The sequence below is a fragment of the Schistosoma mansoni genome, chromosome 2 (genome assembly GCF_000237925.1).
Source record: "Schistosoma mansoni strain Puerto Rico chromosome 2, complete genome".
NCBI classification, from domain to species: Eukaryota; Metazoa; Platyhelminthes; class Trematoda; order Strigeidida; family Schistosomatidae; genus Schistosoma; species Schistosoma mansoni.
Window position 1 is genome coordinate 21,319,266 of NC_031496.1, and position 25,332 is coordinate 21,344,597.

Genomic DNA, 25,332 nt, shown 5'->3' on the forward strand with positions numbered 1-25,332 from the left:
CTATTACAGCTGTCAGACAGTTCTGTTTGACAACTGGACCCACATAACCGTTTAATCTCGGACCTCGAATATACTCAGTTGCTTCAGAAATTTAAAGTCTCTCATTTCCGATGACTTTTAATTTCTACCTTTGCAAACCGTATTTGATACGTTCAAGAAGTTTTCCATCGACTGGGGAACGTACACTGAGTCAAGGAAGTTTGACACTGATTTTAACCATACTTTCAAATAAGACTCGTCAAACATAACGCTATATATGCTGTTAATTTTTATGGCATTAAACATACAATATTGAATGAAGTAAATACTATCTATTCATCTATCTGTCCATCCACATTGTAAGTAAAGGTAACCATCGAACAACGAATTTTTCGTACACTTTAAAGATTTATTTTCTGTCCTCTTTTGCGTTATTTGTGGACTGTATTGGTATTTACTGTGTCTCACGATGACTTTACCCTCTAGGGACTTCCTATCATCTTGGTAGTGTTCTTTAGTGAGGCCCTTCATTTTGACGTCAATTAGGTTGGACGATGTTATCGACGGGCTCACCACTTTAGTTGCCCGAGATCGGACTCCAGTTACATCGTATGATTATCGTCACTGAAATACACATATCGCCAATCTTCTTACATAATCGCATTTGTGAATAACTGAATTAAATAAGTCATATACGAGGATGAAGTTTTGAATACGTATATTTTGTACACTGATTGATCTCGACAGACAATCAGAGGGTCGAAGCGAAGGAATAGAAGAAAAGGAAGCGAAGCGAAATGACACTCAGTGGAAAAAGCATGTGAACAAACTCGATTTATTCAAGCGTTAATTAATATTTATGGTCACACAAAAATAAGCTACAGACATGTGATGAGTAGTATGAGATGTACACACACATACATCCATACAAAAACAACCAAGCTTGATAAGTAAATAATCAACAAGACCAAGACGTGAATCAAGAATAATGGATAAATTGGCCTGTCCAGAAGCTCGAATAAGTTATGGGGTTTAACATAGTAACCGACACTACATTTCAAACATAACTTTAGAAGAGCCACTAATCTGACACAGCATCATGTACCTCTAAATAGTGTTAACGAATTACATGGCCGAGATCTGGCGTCTTACTATGCTTTATCAAAATAAGTACCTAAGCAATTTTTGGTTTTTGTGCACTGAATGACAACCTTGAAGATCTCTTTAGGGTACGATCGTCATTTAAATTCCGCGATGTTAAGCGCTTTAAAAAATTCCAGACCAAAGGATCAGGAGGTGTACGACAATGTAATTGATGGGCTTGAAAAATTGTACTTTAAAAAATTACTTCCTCTCGAAAATTTGTACAAATTCCATGATTTCCACTCACCTCCGCTTGAAAAAAGCGACTTCGAATCGAAGCCAATGGTTTTGCTTATTGGTCAATATTCCACCGGAAAAACAACTTTTATACGTTACCTGATTGGTGAAGACTTTCCTGGCATCCGAATTGGTCCCGAGCCGACCACAGATAGCTTCATAGCCGTCATGAACGATGCAAGGAGCGGGATTATTCCTGGAAATGCTCTTGTAATGGATTATTCAAAGCAGTTTAGACCTCTTTCTAAATTTGGAAACGGTTTTTTGAATCGTTTTCAGTGTGCGCACATGCCCAATGGTGTTTTGGATGGGATAACGTTTATTGATACACCTGGTATTTTGAGTGGCGAAAAGCAACGTGTCGATCGTGGTTACGACTTCTCAGGTGTTATCGAGTGGTTTGCAGAGCGCGCAGACAGGATCATCTTGCTTTTTGACGCCCACAAATTGGATATATCGGACGAATTCCGCCGAGTTATCGAAGTTTTAAAGGTACGATTTTCTGATATTTTGGTAATTGAGTTAAAGCTACCCAATCTCCTCATTTCGGGGAAGCCGCTATAGAAAATTTTGGGAAAATAGCACAAAATTCCCAAAATTGCTTCAGATCTGGGGAAGACCATTGGAATTTGGGGAAAACCCCAAAATAGGGAGATTGTTTTTTCATTGCACTTGTACTCGTGTAGTACTCTTTCCAAATATATTTCCCCTCAGAATCTTTCAGAATCAAAGTGGTCAATTAAATACTCAGTTCCGAGGCAATTGTTCGTTGCTCATGCTAGGATTAGCGTCCCTATTTTTATTCTGAATGACTGCTTCCAGTTTTAAGTGATCACCTCTTTAAAAAGTTATGAAATTCGCAAATATATCAAAGGAGTGTACTTTGTTACTTCAGATCAGAACTCTTCATAAGTTACCTGTATATATGTTAAAGTCAGGCTGTTAATATTAGAATAAAAATACTGTTTTCACTCCCTCAGTGAACAGTAGCCAAGGGTGAGTCATCCGAAAGTGATTGTCACGGTGAAATCTGACTAGATTTATAACGTTTTGAAGTGAAAAGACATGGACTTCTAGTATTGTTGCTTTCGATGTGATGTCAGATTACGAGCACTTCACTTATGTATATATGAAAATTGGTCATACTTAATCTTGTCGCTCAAATCTAACTTGGAATTCCAAACACCCTCCATTAGACATCATGAAGCCCCAGTTCCATAGTGTGGTTTCCATCTTGTTTATATCTTGTGGTTTTGGTCACTTAGTTTTTGAATGCGAATCCTATTATAGTAACTCGTGTTTTGAGAAAAATATTAAGCTGGATACACTCCCTTATTGATTTCTACATTTATTTCTGTTTATTTGGTGATAAAGAGCTTCATTGGGGGCTGCAAATTATCCAAAGCTAGTAGTTTACAAGACAAATCAAAATTAGTTCGCTTAACATAGATGTATTCATTTCCCTATCTTGTTTTAGAAATCTTATAGTTTTAGCTTTTAAAAATTCGAAGTTTTTGTAAATGCATGACTCTAAACTAACGGTGTGTTTTTTATTTCCTAATAAACGTTTATCTGTTGATCAGGTTGGCCACGATAATGTAACGATTATTTTTTTATAGTAATATCTTAAAAACACTTAATCAACGCTAAAGTTACAATTATGTTCTGAGACATTACTGTGCTTATCGCGGATAATTTGAACCTCTACGCAAGATAATTGTAATCAATAGCTAGATGATGTTTGTTCCCAAAGTATAGACTCGGAACGGGTCATCAATTCATTTGCCCTCAAGCTTTACTCCTCTCTATTTTTATCTTCTCCAGTTATTGATTACTTTTGGTTTTTTTCCAATAATCTACCTTTTCCGCTCAGTTACTCTTATTAACCGACACACCTAAACGTCTTATCTGGTACAAATTTGCATGAATTTACTGTAAGTCATGATAGCACACTGAAATTAGCAGTAGCAAAATGGGGAACGTCAGTCGTAAGAAATTCGACAGAAACTGACAGGTTAAAAAAACGATTGATACCTAGAACTGAATGTACAGATTGATATTAACATCAAAATTTGGATGGAGATAGATATACGTCTAAATCAGATATTTTCAAACCGGGTCTTTTAATCTTCAACAAAATTGCTTTATATCTTTCTACAAACTAATTCTTTCTTCCCGTACTATGTCCCTATACACAATCTCCCCTTTATATGTTACTACCAGTGAAGTGACTACTATGAATTCGGTGTTCATCTTGTTGTGCTAATGAGGTGTGGCATCTTTGACCGATGTATATATGTGCCTGGTCCTACATTGTAGCTGGCTGACTGAGTTATCTTATGGATCTAAAACAGGGAGTTTACATATCCCTACATGGCTAAAAATAACGTCATCAAACTAGTTCTAGGCCAGTGAATAACATTTGGTAAAGTACATGTTTACTTAGCTTTCTGATGTTTTCTATTAACCATCAAAATCAACAATTCATCTCATAGTAATCAATACTTTCCAAACTGATAGTTCTATGTTTGTCGATTCAAGTTATAAGCTGTTACTTTTTGTGTGAGTAAATGAGTAACTGTCAGTTTTCTTCGTTATTTTGGGTTTTCTGTTCGACTCCTTTTTATAGTGCGCTTCTGTTTCAGTGTATCGTGGTTCGATATTATTCTGGGTTAAATATTGGTATCATTTATTTTATTATTTATTTAAACACATAAATATTGGTACAAGGGAGCACCAGATACATATGCGCCATACAAATCTCATTCGATTTGCTTGAGGGCTGTGATACTGCCCAGGTGCCCAAACTGAAGCAGGTGGTTTTCTTATGGGCCCACACCCGGAGCCTTTGACCGAAAGATCTGATCCACAAGGCAGTGGAGCATCGTGAGGAGATGCAGTCCCATGGTAGCCGGTGATCAACGATTGATTCGTACGCCATTTGTTCCTTCAGGATACTGGAGCCCATGTGCACCATTGGTTTGAAATCAGGGTTTTCCAACTCCCCTAGGTGAACTTTCCGTGTCCACCAAACCGGTTAAAGCGCCGGACATTCGCTTTTCGTCCTCTCAATTTCGTAAACAACAGTGATGCCACGAGAAGGCAGTGAGTAGGACTTCCCTGGCAGAGGCTATATATTCGCTGGTATTAGATAAGAACAGATCTCTATACCAACTCTTCAGTTACTAAAAATCATTCACAGTCTTTTATCAAATCTAAAGAAACCTAGTTGATTTGAACCCACATTCACAAATTTCATGGTTAGGGATTATTTTGTTATGGTAGCCTTTTTGAATGCATGTTGGAGTTTTGCGTGGGACTGGTTAGAGTTGGAAACCCTCTTCCATAAGATTTTCAAGTGTGAAATTCAATTATAAGAGCTGTGGCTTTGGGTGTCATTCTAAATTTTCGAACACACCGTATTCATATCCGAAAAACCTGATTCAAGAGCCTTTTTTACTATGACTAAGAACTTAACAGTAACCTCTCCCCACTAAAGTCTCGTGACTGATATATTGTATCCAATAAAGTTCGACCATAAATAAGAGCCGTAGTATTAATTAGGTTTTTGTTTAGAAAACGCTTTATGAAAACTTATCATTCGCTTAAAATGTGAATATTTTTAAGGATATCTGTAGTTTCCAGGTTTCAAAACATCTTTGTCATGTATCAATACGGTTTATCGAATTTACATCAAATTGACTGGAAGAACTAACCCAAGGGATATTTTTTTCCAAAAAGTATGTTTTAATTCAGTAATTCAATAGATTCTAAAAATGAAATTTTATGTTTGTTTCCAGCTCTGCAAAAGAAATACAAGTTTCACTTACTTTTCCCCCTGAGGTCTCATACTTACTATTTATTTGCTATTTATTTGAAACATCGTCATGTATTTAAAAGACCTTAATTATGTACTATGTCCCTACGAAAGCGACTGAATGACTGACGAAAGCGATTTGTAACGACAGCCAACATGCAGAGCATAGTATTACAGCAAATTTAATTCATCCTTCGGTCACTGATTATATAGCCATGATTTTACAAACCGGCGACCCGGTTAACATTGATGTAATCTTCTTTGGCCATCAGTACTTATTATGGTCTGTGAATATGGGAATTCCGCGTTGACTTGAAAAGTTTGGTATTAAACGACCAAAGGGAAGTCCTACTCACTACCTTCTTGCGGCATTACTGTTGTTTACGAAATTAAGAGAACAAAAAGAGAATGTTCGGTGCTCTAACCGAGCCAGTGGACACAGTAAATCCACCTAGGGGAGTTAGGAAACCCTGATTCCAAACCAGTGGTGCACATTGACTCCAGTACCCTGAGGTAACAAATGGCATGTGAACCAATAGTTGGTCACCGGCTACCTTTAGGTCAAAGGCTCAGGGAATCGCCCCCTAAAAAAACCACCTGTTTCGGTCTGGGCACCCGGGCAGTAATAAAGCTCTCACACGATTGTGTGGCGCATGTTATATCTCGGCGGTTGATATGAAATATATAGTTCAAGTGCTATTTCAAATTATTGATAGTCAGTTGAGTCTTTGCTCTTTTGCAAATGTTTATGAACTGAGACTTAAATTTCTCAGCTTCATTTTTAAGCGCCTGCGAACTTTTTCAATACCATAATTGTATGTTTTGTTGGAGAGTTCTAATGAGTGTAAATATGAATGTAAATGAATGTAAATATATTTTGGTTCAGATAACTTTACAGAATCTGTATCAGTTAATATTGGATAAATTCGCCACAACAGCTTTAAAAATACGTTATTTTATTGAAAAAAAGTGTTACATAGAAGTGAACATAATGTAGTGTACCACTCAAGCTGAAATAACAATACAGAGAATAGGTGAGAAAAAATCATAATAAGACAACCAGAATAAGAGCCGTTCAATAAATTAGCTTGGAATGTTAATAGTTTAGAAATCTTTCATATCTTGAACGTCTTTTTTTGTGAAGTTCTGACCGTTTGTTCCCGTTTTCAATAAAGCGTTCTTCTAGTCTTTCAGGTATGCATTTTCATTCATTCATGGCTCAATGAATACACATGAAAAAGCTTGTCTTGTTTTACTGTCACTCTTTTCTCCATTTCATTTGCATTCTCTAACTGTCTATTGAACGGTTTCAGAGTGAATTCATCCAGTGATTTTTACTCTTTTTGCACATTATTATTGACAGAGAAATTCATTTAGACTGAAGTACATTACGTCTAATTTGTTTATTTCCGATTATTCATTTTTCGTTTGCTTTATTTCAGAAGTGTTTTGACATTTAATATGTCAAGGGTTGGTTAGTTCAAAATAAATCAACATAATAAACAAAGAAAATTGATTTTTATGCCTATTTAGTTACTGTTATTACCAATAAGTGTTTTATGCTAATGAATTACATATTTCCATACATGTTGGTTAGTTATTCGAAATTAGTGTGTTTTAAGCGTTCATTTCATATGATCCTAGGATTTTTAATCCAAATTTATCCTAACCGTTTTTCTGGTTGAATCGGAAGTTCGCTCATTCTTGAGCAAGTTACTGCTGAGTCTTATTGGTTGACGGTGGATTTATGATGGATTAGTGATTTAGGCTCCTTAACTTTCAATCATCGATTCAGGTTGAAAAGCTGCTCCACTACAATACGTGCACACATTTCCCATCTTATTGATTTACTTTTTCTGTGTTGATACGAAAGGTAGTAACTTGAGTCGATGTAGATTCATGTCAGTAATGACTGGCTTTAGTAGTTCGCTTCACCTTGCTTTATGAGTGTGAAAGGTGAGCAGTAACAATAGAGGATATTCATAGGTTACTAGTATTCAATCATAGACGTCTTCGGAGCATTTCTCGTGTATTTTAGGACCACTGAATAGGAAGTGCCTGGGTTAGGAATAAGGTATTAGGTAAAGATGGCAAATAGGTCTATGGGGTAGTAAATCTTCATCAACTTAGGTGGTTGTGACATGCATTACGTATGCCCAACCACCAACTACCTCGATCTTCGATGTTGTGTGTGGGGGCGGTCAAGCCAAAACATGCCATCAGTCTGTAAGGTCATTGAAAATTGGACTGAACCATGTTAATAGGTGTAATCTACCTAGTTGTGGTTTGTGTGATTATCTAAACCAATGGTTAGAAACCTTAAATGACATGGCTCAAAATCTTTGCAGTGGCTCAGGTTCATCCATTCTTTGTCTTATCCTGAATTCTGAGATTCTAAATCTCTTATAACTTTTTCGGTGTTTTTATTTCACCAATTTATATTTCAATGAATCGTATTTTTGACTCTTAGTCTTTCCAATCACTACTCATACTGTTAATACATCTACTATTATGGGACTTAGTGTCACAATTCCATCTCTGGCATTGTAACTTGAACCGATGTACATACGCACCAGATTGTACGTCGCATCTGACCGACTGAATGACTAACTGACTTAAGTGACCTTATTGGTTTGAAATGAAATTAATGTCGTACAATCCGTGCACTAATTTTTATGCAAAGTTTTTGTATCACACTGTCTAACTGTTAAATTACTAGTGTTTATATAGTTTCTTCAGGAGCCGTGCATTAAGTTTTGTGTTAATATAGAATTGTTCCACACGGTGTGATTGAGAATATTATTTTGTTAAAGTATTATATCAATATACAGAAGTTCATTGAGTAAGTACATTTTAAGCAATACTCACGTATGACTACGTTAATTATTAAACAACCAGTCAGAAAACCAGCTTATTATTTCTGTCTTATGTGGTTTGACTGGATATGTTCGGATACTAAGATTCATCTTGTTTGTCTAAGTCTCTAGTTCTACGGCTGTACAACAGAACTAGTTGTGTCATTCAGTTTAGTGCCGGCGAGCGGAACCATTACTGTCGATATTCTTTCACAAACCAGTTGTGTATATCTTCAATAATTATTAGGAAAACAAGAAAATAATGTACGCCAGATTATATATATATATATATATATATATATATATATATATAGGGTCTAATAAATGATTATTACGGGTGCATAAGCTTCCTTTGTTAGCTGTAGTCGTTGAATCCATACTAAAAATAAATAGAATGCCTGGTGTTTCCATTTAAAATACTCGTCAGTAATATAGTGCGATGCATATTTTGTTTAAAAAATCATCACTTGTTTTTGTTTTTGTATTTAGTCGAACGAAGACAAAATACGTATTGTTTTGAATAAGGCAGATACAATTGATTCTCAACAACTTATGAGAGTATATGGTGCTTTAATGTGGAGTTTAGGAAAAATATTGAATACACCTGAAGTAGCACGTGTATATATTGGTAGTTTTTGGGACCGTCAGTTAGTATTTGATACTAATAGAAAGTTGTTTGAATTGGAGAAAATGGATTTGTTTCGTGATTTGGCTACTCTACCTGCAAATGGTACTCTGAGAAAATTAAATGATTTCATTAGACGTGCTCGTCTTGCCAAAGTAAGTATTTTGTTATTGTTTGTGTAAATTGTCACTTTTGAACTTTAATCTTACTGTGGTTTCGTTGCAGATAGATCATAACTGTTATGTTTTGAGGATCCCTAACCAGTATCATGTGCCTGACCACCAATCAGGATCCTAATTCTAATTTAGTCTGTTATTTACTCTAAAGCTTAGTATCTCCGATTTGGGCAATGACACACCCGACCACCATTATTGAACTTAAGCCGGTAGCTGGGTTCCTGTTAACCTATTATTCTCAAGCTCTTCTCTAACCTCTTTCTTGAGGTTAGAAATAACAACCGACCTCCACTATATCTATATTTCAGACAGGTGTGATTTATATACGGACATACCGAATGAGCTAGGTAATCTTTCTAGAGGGCATTGATTATGTTTACGGTGGGTTCACTGAGTGAAATTCATACAAAATCTCCAATTTCTAGAACACTAAACCATACTAAATCTTGTATATTATTAGATACTGTTTGTATTGAATATATCAAATGTTTGTTAAATGCTCTCATTTACTGCTTTTTTCTTACTTTAGGTTCATGCTTATGTTATTTCGTATTTGAAAAAAGAAATGCCAACAATCGTTGGTAAAGATGCTAAGAAAAAGGAGCTTATCAATAACTTATCCAAAGTATACGATACCATATCACGTACACAACATATATCAATTGGTGATTTCCCTAACATTAACAGAATGCAAGAATCTTTAGAAGTACATGATTTTAGAACATTTCCTGCACTACAACCAAAACTAATCAAAGCTGTCGATGAAATGCTATCGAGTGAAGTAGCAAAATTAGTACAAATGATTCCAATGGTAAATTTATTATTTTGATGTTATTGGAAATATTTTGAGCTCCAGTTGTAGATATATGCTTTTAATATTTGATTGCTTCAGTTTACATAAGTGAAGCTTTTCGACTCAGACTAGGCATCTTTAAAGCATGATAGATATTATTACTATTTGGTTTCTGGTATTCAAAGTAAGCTCCTTTGCACCTTTGCAGTGGCGAAGGTGCATCCACTCCTTGTGTTCTACCAAATTCGAATCTTCTGAATTCCTCATGTCCCTATCCTTTTTCTCTTTCGAAATTTATTTCACTGTGTTATACTCCTTGAATAACATCTTCAAACCCTAATCTGTCTGATTACTGCTTATACTCTTACTACTTCTACCACTATAGGATTTGAATCGACAACTGCATCTCTGTGCTAATGTGGTATGGCAACTCGAACTGATGTACGTATGTACGAAGTTCTACGTTGTGACTGACTGATTCGAAGTAAGCTATTTTAAGAACTTTATTTGTCTGGGAAACTTTCCGATACACAAATTTAATTCAAAGTAGAAAATGTAAAAAAAGAAAAAAGTCCTAGTTCTGTTAAAAAAACAACAAATAATTTTATATAATCTTCATTCATTTAACTCAACTATAAGGTAATTAATTGTTGGCCAGTTAGAAATAAGCAAGATCATACGTGGAAGTGATCGGTCAAGATATGACTTACATTTCCTCAAAATGAACTTTCGTTGATGGCTTAATCTTCTAAGGGGTATTATGTATATCACAATACATACTTGAGTACATTCAGTGAAGTTTTCATTTAACAATTTAGGTTCAATCCTTTTTGTTATTTGGTAGAACCTCAACTCCTTAGTAGGTATGATAAAAAAATTTGATACAAAATGTATTTTAAGTATTTGCAAAGCCATGATTCAATCAGATAGTATGATAATTACACCAAACAGACTGAATTAAAGATTAAATCATTGTCTGTTATGATATAGATTGGGAAACCAAACTAACATGCCATCATATTTTTGGCCACATTGCATAAAATGTATTATGATATTTTATTCTAATAATAGTTATTTACAACCAACTAACAAGATTCCTTCAAAGTTTTACCCATAACAAATAATTTATTTCTAAGAGAATAAACTGCCATAGTTACATGTAGCATAAATAATATGATCTACAAATAATTAAATGTTAATAATTTATTCAGTGAGTAGAGTATATGAAACGCGAAGTTTATAATTCTTCCGTTCTAATAACTACGATTGAATACTGTTAGGTTTGAGATACTCTCTATAGTTTGAAGGCATTTAAGTTTACCCTACTGCTATTGAACTAGTTTAATTTCAGATGTTCACTGTTCAGAAGTTTTCGTAATTCATTAGGCTATATATATATACATCCTTATATTACAGCTGATATACATTTTTATGTAAAAAGTAATATTTAACAATTTAAAAAAGCATATAAGCTTTAATATTTTAGACCTAGTTACTGTGACACTAAATATTAGACATTTCAAGAATAAGAAAATACCACCTGTGCTCTGTTATGTTCACTAACTGGAATATGCTACATTTGCATATATATATATATATATATATATATATATATATATATTGCTCAGCTGTTACACAGATTGTAAATTTTGTTAATGATGTGCTCCACACTTAATAAGGTAAGGATTGAATACTGCAATTTGTATAAAAGATGGTATAAAAACACTTCGGCTGTTCATAACACACTCACCATGTAAAAAGAAAATTGTTAGTCTTTTGAAAGGATTCTTTTTTTTTACTCCAAGAAAAGCTTGTTTAACTGCACAAAATGTAAATGATTTTCGGAAATAAGGTTGTAGTTGTGTGTTGGAATATAGATCCTAGATCCACGAAAAAGTTCCAGGGTACAAAAGAAGGAATTCAAACCGAGAAGCTAAATGAATAAATTTTTGGGTATTCTGCCAGCGTTCTTTGTAAGTGGTCACGCAATTCGAAAATGTATGATGCAGATTTTGGCTCATCTCAGTAGGTGATTTCTTGAGTCGAGAAGAAATCTTTATCGGGAAAGTATGCTATTGATTGATAGGATTAAGTATTTATCGTAATTTTATTGGAAAAACAATGCACTGCAAAATCCATTGTTAATGTTTCTCTAGCAACTCTTACTTTTCGGGGTCCAAGAGTTATAGATAGTTGTTGGATGACTTTGAAGTATTCGACGTCAAAGTATTGTAAAGTCTTCTGATAAGTTGCCTGTTCATATGCTTGTACTATCTTGCTATACGAGCACAAGTGCCATTGAATATAAGAAAGACCTTATTTTGATATATTTTCTGTTAAAGGTAGAAAAAAGGTCAAATTTTCGTTAAATTATGGAACATAAAACAGTCTAGTTGTATTTTCATATTTGACTGGGTTTTTGAAATATTATATTTAAGGTTCAATATTCTATCATTTTAACTTGCATCATATTCTCAGATCGCTCACTTTATCTATCAATTCGTTTAATATTTTTATTTTGATGTATAATTTCTATCGAGTATTTATGTATTAACTACTCATCATCCATACAACAGTTTCACTGGTTTTTCTCATTAAACTATGATGGATTGTTTTAATAGTCTTTCAAGACAGTTTTTGTTCCAGAGATAACATAAGGTCTATGCTAAAGAAAAAATTACTTAAAACCTCATTTGTTGGCCATATATTGTATATAAGCTTTTGTACAAGATCTCTACAGTCGATACAATGTTCAAACCAATAATTAACTGTTTCAAAGTTAAAGGCTGAAACCAATGAGCCACAACTCCTTATAATAAAAAAATTCGATAGCTGTAAGTCTTAATAAAATGTCATAGATGTATTAAGCTTTTCCGTATCCTGATTACTAAATATTTTCTTATTCCAAATATATGTATTCTATCTTCTTACAATTTCATGTCTTTTTAATCCTTAAATTTATGTATCTAGTAGTTAGGTATTGTTAACTATTATACATTATTTCTTTCCAGTAACTTCTTCGACTAATATACAAGTGCTTAATTGTTTGAAGTCCCGGCCGTTTTTTGCAAATTAAAATCGTGCTTTATTATACAAAGTACCTTGAATTCCTAATTTTGAAGACTTAAACATTCTTTCTTTTAAGTTCCATTTACTTGTCTTGCTCTTTAAGCTTTTTCTGATCAGAATTCTTGTCTGGTTTCTAGTTCCTTTCTCATTGTTCATTACACAAAATCTTTGTAATATAAGTTTCAGTTTATACACTTTCAGTCAATTAGTTGGTGTTAATGATTAATGGGTTTTTGTTATCCCTTTCTCTGTTGTATTTCTTAGTAGTAATAGGAAGGCTTGATCAGTTGGTGTGTTTATATGTGCATATACTGTGTACGCACCCGGCTATTAATGTTTCTTACTGTGTCTTAACTATGTAATTTTCTATTTGCCATATAAAAAATGTGAAAAATGCACTCAGATTAAGAGAGAAAAAAAGTTTTCTAGTTTACTGCCCTTCATTCTTTTGCTTCTGTTTAAACTCAATATACCATCGAAATGTGGAATATCTTCGCTATTTTTCTTGTATTGTATAATAGTAATAATAATAATCCGACAGTTATTTATATTAAATTTTGGACATAACCCACGAAGACATGCGATTTATATTTTGCCTCTATTATCTAAATTTACCGTATTTTATATCTGTTAAATCATTGATTAGTCATTTTTAATCAACTATAGATTCATATGATTTCCCAAAAAAATGATTTATCTGAACAGTCTCGTTGTTCTGTTTTTTTTCTTTTACCTTTCAATCTCTTTTTACATTTATGGATAACTTTTTCATTTTTCCAACTTAACTGATGTGATCGTCTATATTTATATCAAACAACAATGGATACAATTTATATGAATGATATTTTATCAGCAGATAGACCCGTCGATCAGATTTTCAGCGCAAACTTTTAAAATGTTGTTGTATTATAATGAAGTGAAAAAAATTCAACCGGGACAGAAGGAAGTAATTCTGTTCATGAAATTTCTTTTTTTGACATATTAATTTATGGTGATTCACTTATGTATGTGTATGTGTGCACGCATACATATGCGTGTAAAAATGTATTCTGTTTGTATCTGTTTTGTGATACCGAACCCTAGATGAATCATTAATAACTGTCTCAATAAATAGTTCAAATATAGTTCATAAATGTTTATAGGCCAAATAATTTAGCTAGATATATTTCTTTCCTTTAGTTGTTGCTATATATTACATTAGATGTGTATTTGTGGAGGGCGAGGTTTATTTCCATTTTTATAATTCTAAACCTCCATTTTTATTGCTTTTTTGGTACATTAATTGATCTGTAAAATTATCTCCCGGTTTCCCAATGCCAAACTATTCGTATAAATTGTAGTCATTTAAAGAAAATGAATTGATGTGGCTTACTGTTTATTACTGTAGATTTTGGCAGCTATAAGTAACAATGAGCAAAGAATTTCGGTAGAAAAAGGGATTGTTCTTTAAGGAAAATGTGTACTGAATACGTTGATAAGGGTACAAGGGAATAGTTAATCGGAAAAAAAGACAGTCAAGATCATTTGAAACGGGGAGAGCAACATTCATGGAACGACATTACAAATAATGAGAATTTTAAACAAAGTCAGAAGAGTAATACTAGTTGCGTTGTATTCTTGCTCGTTTTCTTGATATTATTTTTGTCGGCTTATTTCTTCTTATGATCACATAAAGGGAGTATAGGTTTGATTATCTCTTGATTAGAGATTGAATCAAATGATCGTTGTGATATTTTCATCGACATTCTATTACCAAAACGTTCTTATTAAGTTGTCGTCAAATCGGTTTAAGGTTTGTAGTGCCTACGAACTAAGTGTTAGATGTTTGCAATGTATATAGTATTTTCTCGGCTGTGCTTGAACTATCAATCATTTAATTGGGATATCTGACCTCCAAATATAAATGCTTAAATAGCTATATATTAACCAATAAACTAATTTAGATCAACTGTTTGAGGCGGAATTGATGAAGTGGTTTAGATAGTTGTGGCAGTTAAGACGAATTTGTGTTTGTCACTGATGAGTCTGTTTGCAAATAACCGTTTAGTGATTTGGATAACCTTGATATAATAAATACTAGTTTTAATAGTCACCGTCTACTTAAATTGTTCAATGATGTATAAACGTACGTGTAACTTCTCTAAATAGGAATGTAATCTAACAATCAGCCTTTCTACTGATCGTTTCTAGTTTGACATGGGCTGTTTATTCCAATTTATATATCTCAGTAGATCACACTTTAAGAATCTAAGCACCATCAGTTGCATTCATATATCAGAAATAGTGTCAAAACTTTAATCTATGATTAGATCCAGTTAATATGTAAATCAGTTAAAAGATCCTGGATTCCACTGAGTGTCAAGACTAAAAGGTTTTATGATCTAATTAAACAACATTACTGAGTTAAATACACAAAGAATGTCTGTAACTAATAATGGCTCACAAGAATAGTCCAGTAAATAAATGGTACTATAAATTTCTAAGCGTGAAATCGTCTATATGGTTTACAAATAACAATTATTTTTGGTAGGCTAATACATAATAACTTAGTATACAACCAACATGTATAGTAGTTATATTCCTACTAATCGGTTAAATGTATCAGAAAAAAATATCAAGTTAAATCGATCTACTTTAGTGACCCTAAACTAACAACTGGACTAAAAACCATATATAATGTTATTATTGTTAATAAAAATTTGCAATATTTGTTATTGTTAATAAAAATTTGCAATATTTGTTCTATCATGTAAAATGCCTAACAGATTTAGATAAATAGTGTTACCACTACTACTACTACTACTACTAATAATAATAATAATAATAATAATAGTGTGTTTTTACCATTAGAATATATATATATATATATATATATATATATATATATATATATATATATGCATTTGATACGAGTCATATGTTGTTGATTGTTAAATTCGAAATTGATCAACATACACCTTTTCAACAATACGTAAGTATGGTCATTTTGATGATGATCCATGTCAGATGCGTATTCATTTTTTAATTAGTTGCTTTCATTGATATAATCATTAGTTAACCCCAAGACCTTTCAATAGTAATCATAATTACTATACAAATATTTGTTTACGTATAATGTTAATTAAGTCAGTGCATATATATATATATATATATATATATATATATATATATATATTCTGATATCTCTAATAATACTTCTTACATGATTTAAATAAATGATTTCATCTATGTAACCATTAATAATCTGGGGCTTATTCATCCTTTAAGATACAAATTCTTCTTCATATGATATTTTCTCAATAGTTATAGAACTGATGAATCAGTGCGTCAATTCACTGCTCGGATATATTTACATCTCAAATTTTAGTTTGTTTCTATCTCTCCCTCTGACTGGAAAATATAATAGCGATTCAAATGAAAAAATCTACGTTTCTGCCAAGGTGAAATGATGAAACAGTTATAACATAGCGATGAAACTTTTCAGAAATGTGTATTTATTTGATTTTTCAAAAATTCACATCAGGACACTAAAGTGAGATCACTATGATCCACAGGATGATGCTACCATTAGTTAAAAATTAAAGAAAAAACTTCTAGAAGAATGAGTCTAACGCAGTAAATGTCATCAAGCTGTAGAAAATACAGAATGAATACATTCCCTGCATTACAGACGGTTTTACATTATCTAATCTGTTCTCTGACAATGGATCATGGTTATCTTGCGTACGCAAATAGGAAATTTGCACATTCCTACACAATTCAGACTAACTGTTAGTGACTTCTTGAAGTGATGCTATATCTTGATATCACCCGGGTTTCTACCTTTTTCCAGTCTGCTCTTATTCTAGTCAATATGTACAGTGGTGAGTGGTAGCTGCATATATATAATAAACACCTTGGTCACCTAAATGGTAGAAGGTTTACAGCTTCATCAACCGACTTATCGTCTTAAATTTGTGCTCAGTAGATTTCATCATACACAAAAATTACCTCAAAAATGTGTTTCACAAGATATTAATGACCTATTCATACCTTTTACTTTAAATGACAGTTATTTACCGATTTGAAGTGATACAAAGTGAAATATCTCACAGTATACTCTACTTCTGATAGACATGTTTCCTACCATATAGGTCTTTCAAATTTGATGTCAGTTAGAATGGATTCATTGTCTCTTCAGATATTTTATTGTTCAATAAACCAGAATAGGTCAGATGTGTGTGGAATAGTCAAGACGGTTAATTTCTTCACTCTCTGCAGAGTAAACATAAATTTAGAATATATATTAGGCATCACCGTAAATTTCTTTCACATGGATTGTGTTCTGGAAATCCTTTGAATTTATTCAGATCATACCTTCTAAATAGAATATGGTCACATCTGACCTACTCTCCTTTCATCTCTTCACAACCCTCTTTTATTCCATTATCTGTAAACATTTCCTGTGAAAATATACCGTTTTGGATAATATTTCTTAAAAAAACGGATTGTTTTAAATATCTCTCCATTTACACAACCAATATTTGTTATAACATTGTTTACTCAGAAAATTTATTGACTTTATAGTTTTTGAATACTTAGACAAAAAAAACTTCGGATACTTTAATGGAGTTCATGGTGCCCATATATATTTAAGTCCTTTTTTGCTAACATGTGTCCTAATAGCTAAAACGGTACTAGTTACGAACTATTTATGCCTGGATGCAATTCAAATGAGTCTCTTTTTTATATCTAAATGGCTTTTTTTTAAAAAACAAATATACGTATAATATCAGTATGGGGATTTGTGGAGATATTAGTATTTTGACAGTTGAATTCGTAAGTCGATCTAAGCTAGACCACCATTAAAAACTGTCCAGTGCTTTCAGGTTTTTAATGGTGGTCTAGTTCAGATCGCCGCATGAATTTAAGTGTTAAAATACGTATAATATCCTTAATTATATAATGAATTTACGGAAAATATTCCGTTTTAGAATGCATGATTGTTTGTTTGTTATCAGTAACACTATATATTTCTTGCTGCTATTTTATAAAATCGCTTTATCGTTTTACGTGTCTAGATTTCATTTTGTTTTAAATCGTCAAACGTAAGTGCTACTCAAACATACTTCAGATTTTATTTATAAAACCTTAACATTTTTCCTCGTTTCAGCAGGTAACGTCCTAATCTCGTCATATATATATATATATATAGTGTTATAACATCAGGTCGATAAAAATCCCTTAATCATATCTTCCTTTCATCCTTCTCTCCTCTAATTTAATTAGAGCTTTTTTAAAAGTATTCACGAATGTGAACCTTCTCGTTTAACTATGAGTTGTAAGGGAGGAATTATGATGAGTTTGGCGGCATCATTAATGTAAAATTCTGACAGTTCCGAAAATGTAAAATGAGGCTCATTATTTTAATATCCATACTTCTGGTGATTCAAAACAACAGGATATTTGTCTCAGGTTATTCAGTGTAGCTTTGATTGAGATAAATTTCATGTAGTGAACTTCTTAAGTTGATGCTCTTTAAATCCACTCACTCAAACTCATTGATTTGAAACAAAAGATTTCTTTCATGTGTTCATGTTCTGCCGTCTAATATTTCTTTTTAGTTTGCTTCAGTATTTCTTATTACTTTTCTTCCTTTATGTTATTGAGAACAGTGTTAATTATATTTTATACACTATAGAGTGTGAAGTTCTATTCCTCTCAGTTTATTCGGCAATCTACAATCTGTCTTTACACGATGATTACCTAAAAGTTATCAATGATAAATTGTTAATTATCCAGTAAATATGTACATAATCAATTGTAACTGGTTGTTATTATTATCTTTATCAGTTGGTCATTTCAATTCATTGATTTAGATACAAATTGTTGAACACAGATAACGACATATATATACATGTCTGATATTCGGTTGTTTTTATTGTTGATATTTTTAACATTTATCAGGTTGAATTACTATTATTAAAATAATGATTCAGAGTCAAACATGATAATACATACTTTTCTGACATTAAATACTAATACACATATCTGATACTGATGATTTACAATATCGGCAATACTATACCATTGATTTCATTTCTTAAGATAAATTCAAAGAACTATGGACATCTATTTCACTTAAGTTTACCATTTCTCAGTCTTTTCTATAAGTGCAAAATTATCCAGTCATTTGGGTCGAAATTTCATGATCCATGTTTCCCAACTTCAGTTATCCCATGATTTGACATAATTACTGTCTTTTTTGTAGTTTGCTCGACCTGTGTCATAATATCTGATCGATTGAAATAGATTTCTGGTCTGAATTTCCAATCCACAAATTACATTGTAGATCTAGGAAGTTGTCCCATATTGAAAGGAATCCCTATTGACTAATAAATTATCATTCAAATAATTAGATACAGATGGCAGTACTAAACACCATTAGAAATACTTCTCTATAATAGTTTATACATTTAGTTTGGCAAACAGGTGCAAGTTAACACGTTTTTCAATCATTTTCCTCCTAAGAAATCAATAAGTACATGCAAAACTAGTAATTTGTTTTAGTTTTCATTCTATGGAATTATAATAAACATTTTGTTTCAGTTAAACTGACTATCATGTTGTTTTTTTATTATTAATGATGGCAGTTATTTGAACTTCCTTTGTTCAAAAAAATACTATTTTAATGCCTGTTATAGAGTAAACAATTTTATTGAATAGATTTAAATTGACGTTCGTCCTATGTAACGGTTTGTTTTTTAATAGGAACGTGATGCAATCGTAGAAACACATGGTCCAGCTGTTACAGGCGGTGCATTCGATACCTCTGGTACACCTTTCAGTTTTCATGCTGGTGAAGGATTTGAAGAGGGTCGCTTTGAAAAGGAATGGATTGTTGATCGTTTTAGAGAACCATGGGATAAAGTAAGTGGAAATATAAAATATGCATCAGATTGTAATACGTTTTCTATAAGAGTATCAGTTAGTTGGTAATGTACAACGTAGAACCTGACACATATGTGTTGGTTTATGCTCCAATACTAATTTAGCACAATAAGATGCCAAATTAGCATAAATAGTAACAGTACCAGCGGTAATAACAAAAATCAGGCTTGAAACTATATATATATATATATATATATATATATATATATAGTTTTCTTACTTGCACAATCGTTTGATTGCAAGCATAACACATTTACACCGGTTTGCTGACGTGTTAATCTTCTTATATATACTTAAAAAAATAGAAATTATGATGCTTAAACCAGAATTATTGCGTAATCATATTGAATTTGATTCCGGGTTTTGCTGTTATTTTCAAAATAACTAACCCAATGTTGTTGTACATAATTACACTGCTAGTTAATCAAAATAAAATTGAATAAAAATATCTACTGGTAATTATTACAAAAGAATTATTAATGCTTTAATAAAGTCAGTAATAATAATATTGTAGTGTGATCTACTTATATCCATATAAGTAGTATATAGTGATAGTCAGATATAGAATGTATTTTGGCAAAAGACCGATAAGGAGGAAACTGAAATGAAGCGCAATTGGTAGGAAAATACATGAACAATGAAATTAGAGAAGATGAACTGATATTTACAGAAGGAACAGTGAAGATTGAGACAATTGGTTGTTATTTTGCAAATTAACTGTTTGCTGTATGGTTATCAGAATTTAGTGAGATAGTCTGTAATGTTTGCTTAAATACATTCGATTGTCCCCAACTAGTGTTTTGTTCACTACAGTATTATTATTATCATAGGATTTACATTCAGCTTTAGTCCATCACATATCGTCCTAATATCGTACATAAAAAGGAATGATTTCACTGACATTAGTACAAATACTTGTACCCAGTTGTTTATATATATTTTTTAATTATTATTAATTCACTAGTTGTACGTATTCAGTTTCTTAACTCAGTTCTTTCTATCTGTAGATAATTATAGCAATGATTTTAAATTGTAAATAAAAAGTTGTTTATACCATTTAAGGGAAATATGATGTCCAAAAAGAAAGTTTGAAATTTGTATAAGATGAAATACATCCATTTGAAATTCATCATTGAAATAAATTTGACAATTAAGTCAACTGTATACTATATATGACATGTTTATTTTTGTTATATAATTGTCAAAACAACAGTGTAATTTAAAGAGGGTAGTTCTATCCTACATTATATCAAATGTACTTATTAGAAGATTGTTTCTTAAGGATTGTTATAATAGCTGTTTGCAAGAAAAAAATATGTATGAATCCTCTTCAGTGATACTAATTTTGAACTATTTTTAATTCCATATTTCTCATACTGATTGAGCACTACACAGAAATAGAATGTTTTGATAGAATTAAGACAAACAATTCCTGCTCTCTCTATATATATCTTTAAATGTAACTTCTTATTACCCATATTTCATGAATACGTTTCGAATCATAGCAGATAGTAACTGAGGCACTAAAATTTCACACCTTGGTGGATTTTTAAAACAATTATAGGTAACACATTTTGATTACATAATCCTGGGTCATCTACACGACTATAATTTACTCATTTAGTATCAGTATTAGTTGTATTACTTAGCTGTCCTAATTAAAAGTTAGTGACGTGTAGTTTAAACTGGTAACTTTTAGGAATACCAGTCTATTGCTGTAACCATTAAGCTACTATTCATCATCTAATTCTTCTCTTCGTTTGCATATTAATGTATGCATAGATGTGTATTTGATTTAGTACCTTGGTATCCATGACTTTTAAATAACTTCGTTTTCTCTATAAATATGTCCATTTAGATGTATTTCAGTTATGTTTCAATTTTATTAAATCAATTATTGTGCTTTAATATCAATTCTTACTAGAAGTGTGTCGAAATTTGCAGCACTAATTGATTGTCACATACTTAACTGACAATTGTCGACACGCAATTGTTGAATATGAATTTCTCACATTTAAGACAGCATGAAAATTCACAGTATCAAATTTATATATGACCCCTATTCAAGATTACCTTTTGAAGTATTGATCTCTTTTGAATTTTGTGGTAATCAATTTGAAATCAATATGACATTCATTTTTACCCTTGTCACTAGTTGATTTGTATTTATATTCAAAAAGTAAAGTCAGCTGCTCATCATATAGGAAACCTTCGTCTAATACATGTACACAAATAAATAAAAATGTAATAAGTTTAGGAAATCCATTGAGATTAATAAATTTCATGGTTCATATCACAAACTAACCTTAAATAAACAACCATTGAAAACCAGGAAACACTAGATAATCGTTTCGTCCTAGTATAAGGACTTGTCATCTGCGAACACTGCCATTGAGAATCAAAACCAGAACTTCCGGATTGTGCGGCTATTGTTAAATCTTTAGACTTTGATATAAACCATAAAAATTAACAATCTCCACAAACATCTTATACTGAAAATGACCATGTATGCTCTCTACTAACTAGTTTTTATGGGTAATTCTCGGAGTTCTAGTGAGAAACTGTAATCAGGGGAGTCTAGCAGTTATCTACCGATTACATTGAAATATGGGTGTGCTACATCATAAAAATATTGCACTGTGACACGAAGACCAAAGGATGCCGCCGTAGTTGTGTAAAGGTCAAGCTCTCGACATGAGAACATAAGATCCTAAGTTTAATTCCTGGTGATAAGTCCTATGTTAGGACAAAACTGCTCTCAAGCGGTGCTTAGTCTCAAATAGTTATCTGATTATGGTCACTTCGTAATACAAACCATTAAAAATGTAACTGTGTTGTGCAAGGACGAAAATTGAGAATACAACTTATTAGTATAGTAAAATTTTCAAGTTATCAGAATTTTCGAGTTATAATACGGCTATCAATGTTGATAAATATATTTAACTTAGGTCTGTTCTTTTATGAGTTAAAGATCAATCATTTTTAAAAACTTATCAGTTGAAGCACTTCAATCGTTCCATTTTGCCAAATAACAGTTTTTAATACGTTTAAATAATTTTAAAATATTGATTGGTACATGATCTGAAGTCTAGAGTAAACATGGGATCCAGTTACATCCGTTAGAACTTAACTCTAACCTTAGGAAATTAATAATTTCCATGTTTCAATGAATTGTTTGTATATTGATAAATAATATAAGATAATGTTTATGCATTATTTTCTTTATTCTAAAGGAGTTTCTGAAACTAAATCCCATGGATGGTAAGATCAGCGGTGAAGCTTCACGTAGTCATATGGTCAAATCCAATTTGCCTTATAGTGCGTTGAAAAATATTTGGATTCTAGGTGATATTGATCGTGATGGTTGTCTAGATGCTGATGAATTCGCTTTAGTCTGTTATATAATGAAATTAAAACTAGAAGGCTACGAACTACCACCTACACTTCCTGCCCATTTAGTACCACCATCCAAAAGAAATTCTGAACAAGCACTTCGTAATGGTTACCATAAAGAATAATGCTCGCGGCAGAAGTTTTTATTTATTGACTACGAAGAACACACAAACCCCACGACAAAACAGGGACAAAGAACTACCGTCAGCTTACTTTGGCTTTTTTGTCGTCGCCATTAATCATAACATTTGCTTCCCACTTTTTTTCGAACGGATCATCTAGTCTAAAAATTTTATTATATACAATAACAATTTTACGTTTCAGAACATATTCTTTTCAATTTCAGCATGCCAGTTAATCTCTACAAACATTTTTGGTAATATTAATATTGCTAACCAAATAGTATTTTTCAATTCTGTATAAAAAGATATAAGAAGGAGGTTATGATCATTTGGATCGTTATCATACTCCTTTTGTTTTCCATGTGCCTTTTCAGTTTGTTTGTTCTTGTTTGGATATAATTTTTTTTTGTTTTACAAATCTCATATACAACAGATCTCTGATAATCTTTTTCAGTTCTCATCATTAATAATACTAATATTATCCTTATATTATAACTGTTTATGCTGGTTAACAATGTTAATTGGATGTTTGTTTATTTGAGGGAAAGAGATAGAGGAATAAAATTGGTCAAAACAGCAAATAATTTTTTATTTGTAAAGTGAAAATGCAATACAATAATATAGGTAAGAATATACATAGTTATATATCATTATGATTATTTCCCTTTTATTCTGTTCCATGAATATCTATTTAATACATGAAATTGGTGAAAAAGTATAATATCGTAAATTGTTTCTGATTATAAACCATTGTGTTACGCTAATAATATCTGGTATTGTTTTGTTTTATCCACAAATAATAATTTTCTAACAACGATGAATCCTTACAACTATTACTGGTAAGAATGATGGTTACGATTAAATTGTTCTTTCTCCGAAGGGACTAATCAGTATTTGACTTGGTAGTTTCGTTACTTGTTCTCATGCTTTACATTGGTTTGATCCTAGACGAAATAATGTAACGGAGAGAGGAAAAATGATCAACACCTACTTACTTATGATTGATGAATTTTTAATCTGGTTGAATTATAAGCAATTTTATGGTCTCACTTTACTTAAACGCCCCTTAGCGCTGATCATCCTGATTTTTAGTTCAAATTAACTTTTTTTTTCGTTGGTATGATCAGAGGAAATTTGTTCTTCTGGGTTTTTTTTAAACGTTTCTATATTTGTTCTTCATTTTGTAATTAGTCAGTGTTCATTATTAAATGGTTTAACATATCTGTATTTGAACTCGTTTCTATAAGAATTCATGGTTCGGCTCCACGCATTGTGAGTATAAATAAACCTAAGCTTCAACATTTTACTTCATATTATAATTTGTACTACTGATAAAATTCCTAAATGAACGTTCCGATATTGAATTAATTATTTGCTTACCAACTTATTCATTCGCTTATGTATACAGATCCAAAAGTATGCTGTCACTTTAACCTCTTCAATATAATTCACAACCATATAATTTTAATTGGATTTTTCTTCCTGTTAATTGAACTTATTCTTTTTTTATTGCTTAGATATATGATAAAATATGTACGCGTTTTTTCTGTGAAAAGGAAAATTAAATTTATATCTAATTTTTACCAGGGTGCAGGTTAGTCATCACAGTAATTAACGTCCAACTATTGGGTTCCAAGTTCAAACTCCACCTTCTTTTTTATTAGTTAGTGAGTATCACACAAAAATCATTGGTCAGAGCTGTTGTATTTCCCGTTTACTCAAATAACACTGATTTTTCAGTTCGGCTAAGGTATATACTTACACCAATATGGTCACACAAATGTCCACCAGTCCCCAACCACCAATCAGAACACTAGCAAGCTAGTACAGTACCTTATATTATTGTTAAACCCATACATGCAATAAAAGTTCACAACACAGCGGAAATATTGAACTATAATTTGTGAATAATTAGGATTTTTGTGTTACAAAGTCTCGGTAATAGTTCTATAATTGATGAACGGAAAAATTTATGGCAACAGTTTGTGCGTCAAATGGAAGCTCACAATTAGGACAATAATAAAATACCATAAATTAGTTGTTTAATAAACATACAACACCAATATGTGAGCTGATTCACTACAGAAAAGATTTTAAAGTTTGTTTATTTCTATCTACTCACTTATCAATAAAATAAGAATAACAACTGTAGGTGAATAATTTGGATTAATTTATTTCGTGGTTTCTTGTCAG

At 32.0% G+C, this 25,332-nt stretch overlaps 1 protein-coding gene across 1 annotated transcript; it reads left to right on the top strand.

Annotated features, from left to right (window-relative positions):
* Window positions 1–1,182: 1,182 nt before the first annotated feature.
* On the top strand, window positions 1,183–24,579 carry Smp_065180 (eh domain containing/past-1-related; the record flags this gene model as incomplete). The annotated part of the gene is made up of 4 exons (XM_018796068.1): window positions 1,183–1,851; window positions 8,521–8,811; window positions 9,362–9,643; window positions 22,858–24,579. The coding sequence occupies 4 exons, from the start codon at window positions 1,183–1,185 to the stop codon at window positions 23,140–23,142; spliced, it is 1,527 nt and encodes a 508-aa protein (XP_018650317.1). The 3' UTR covers window positions 23,143–24,579.
* Window positions 24,580–25,332: the final 753 nt, after the last annotated feature.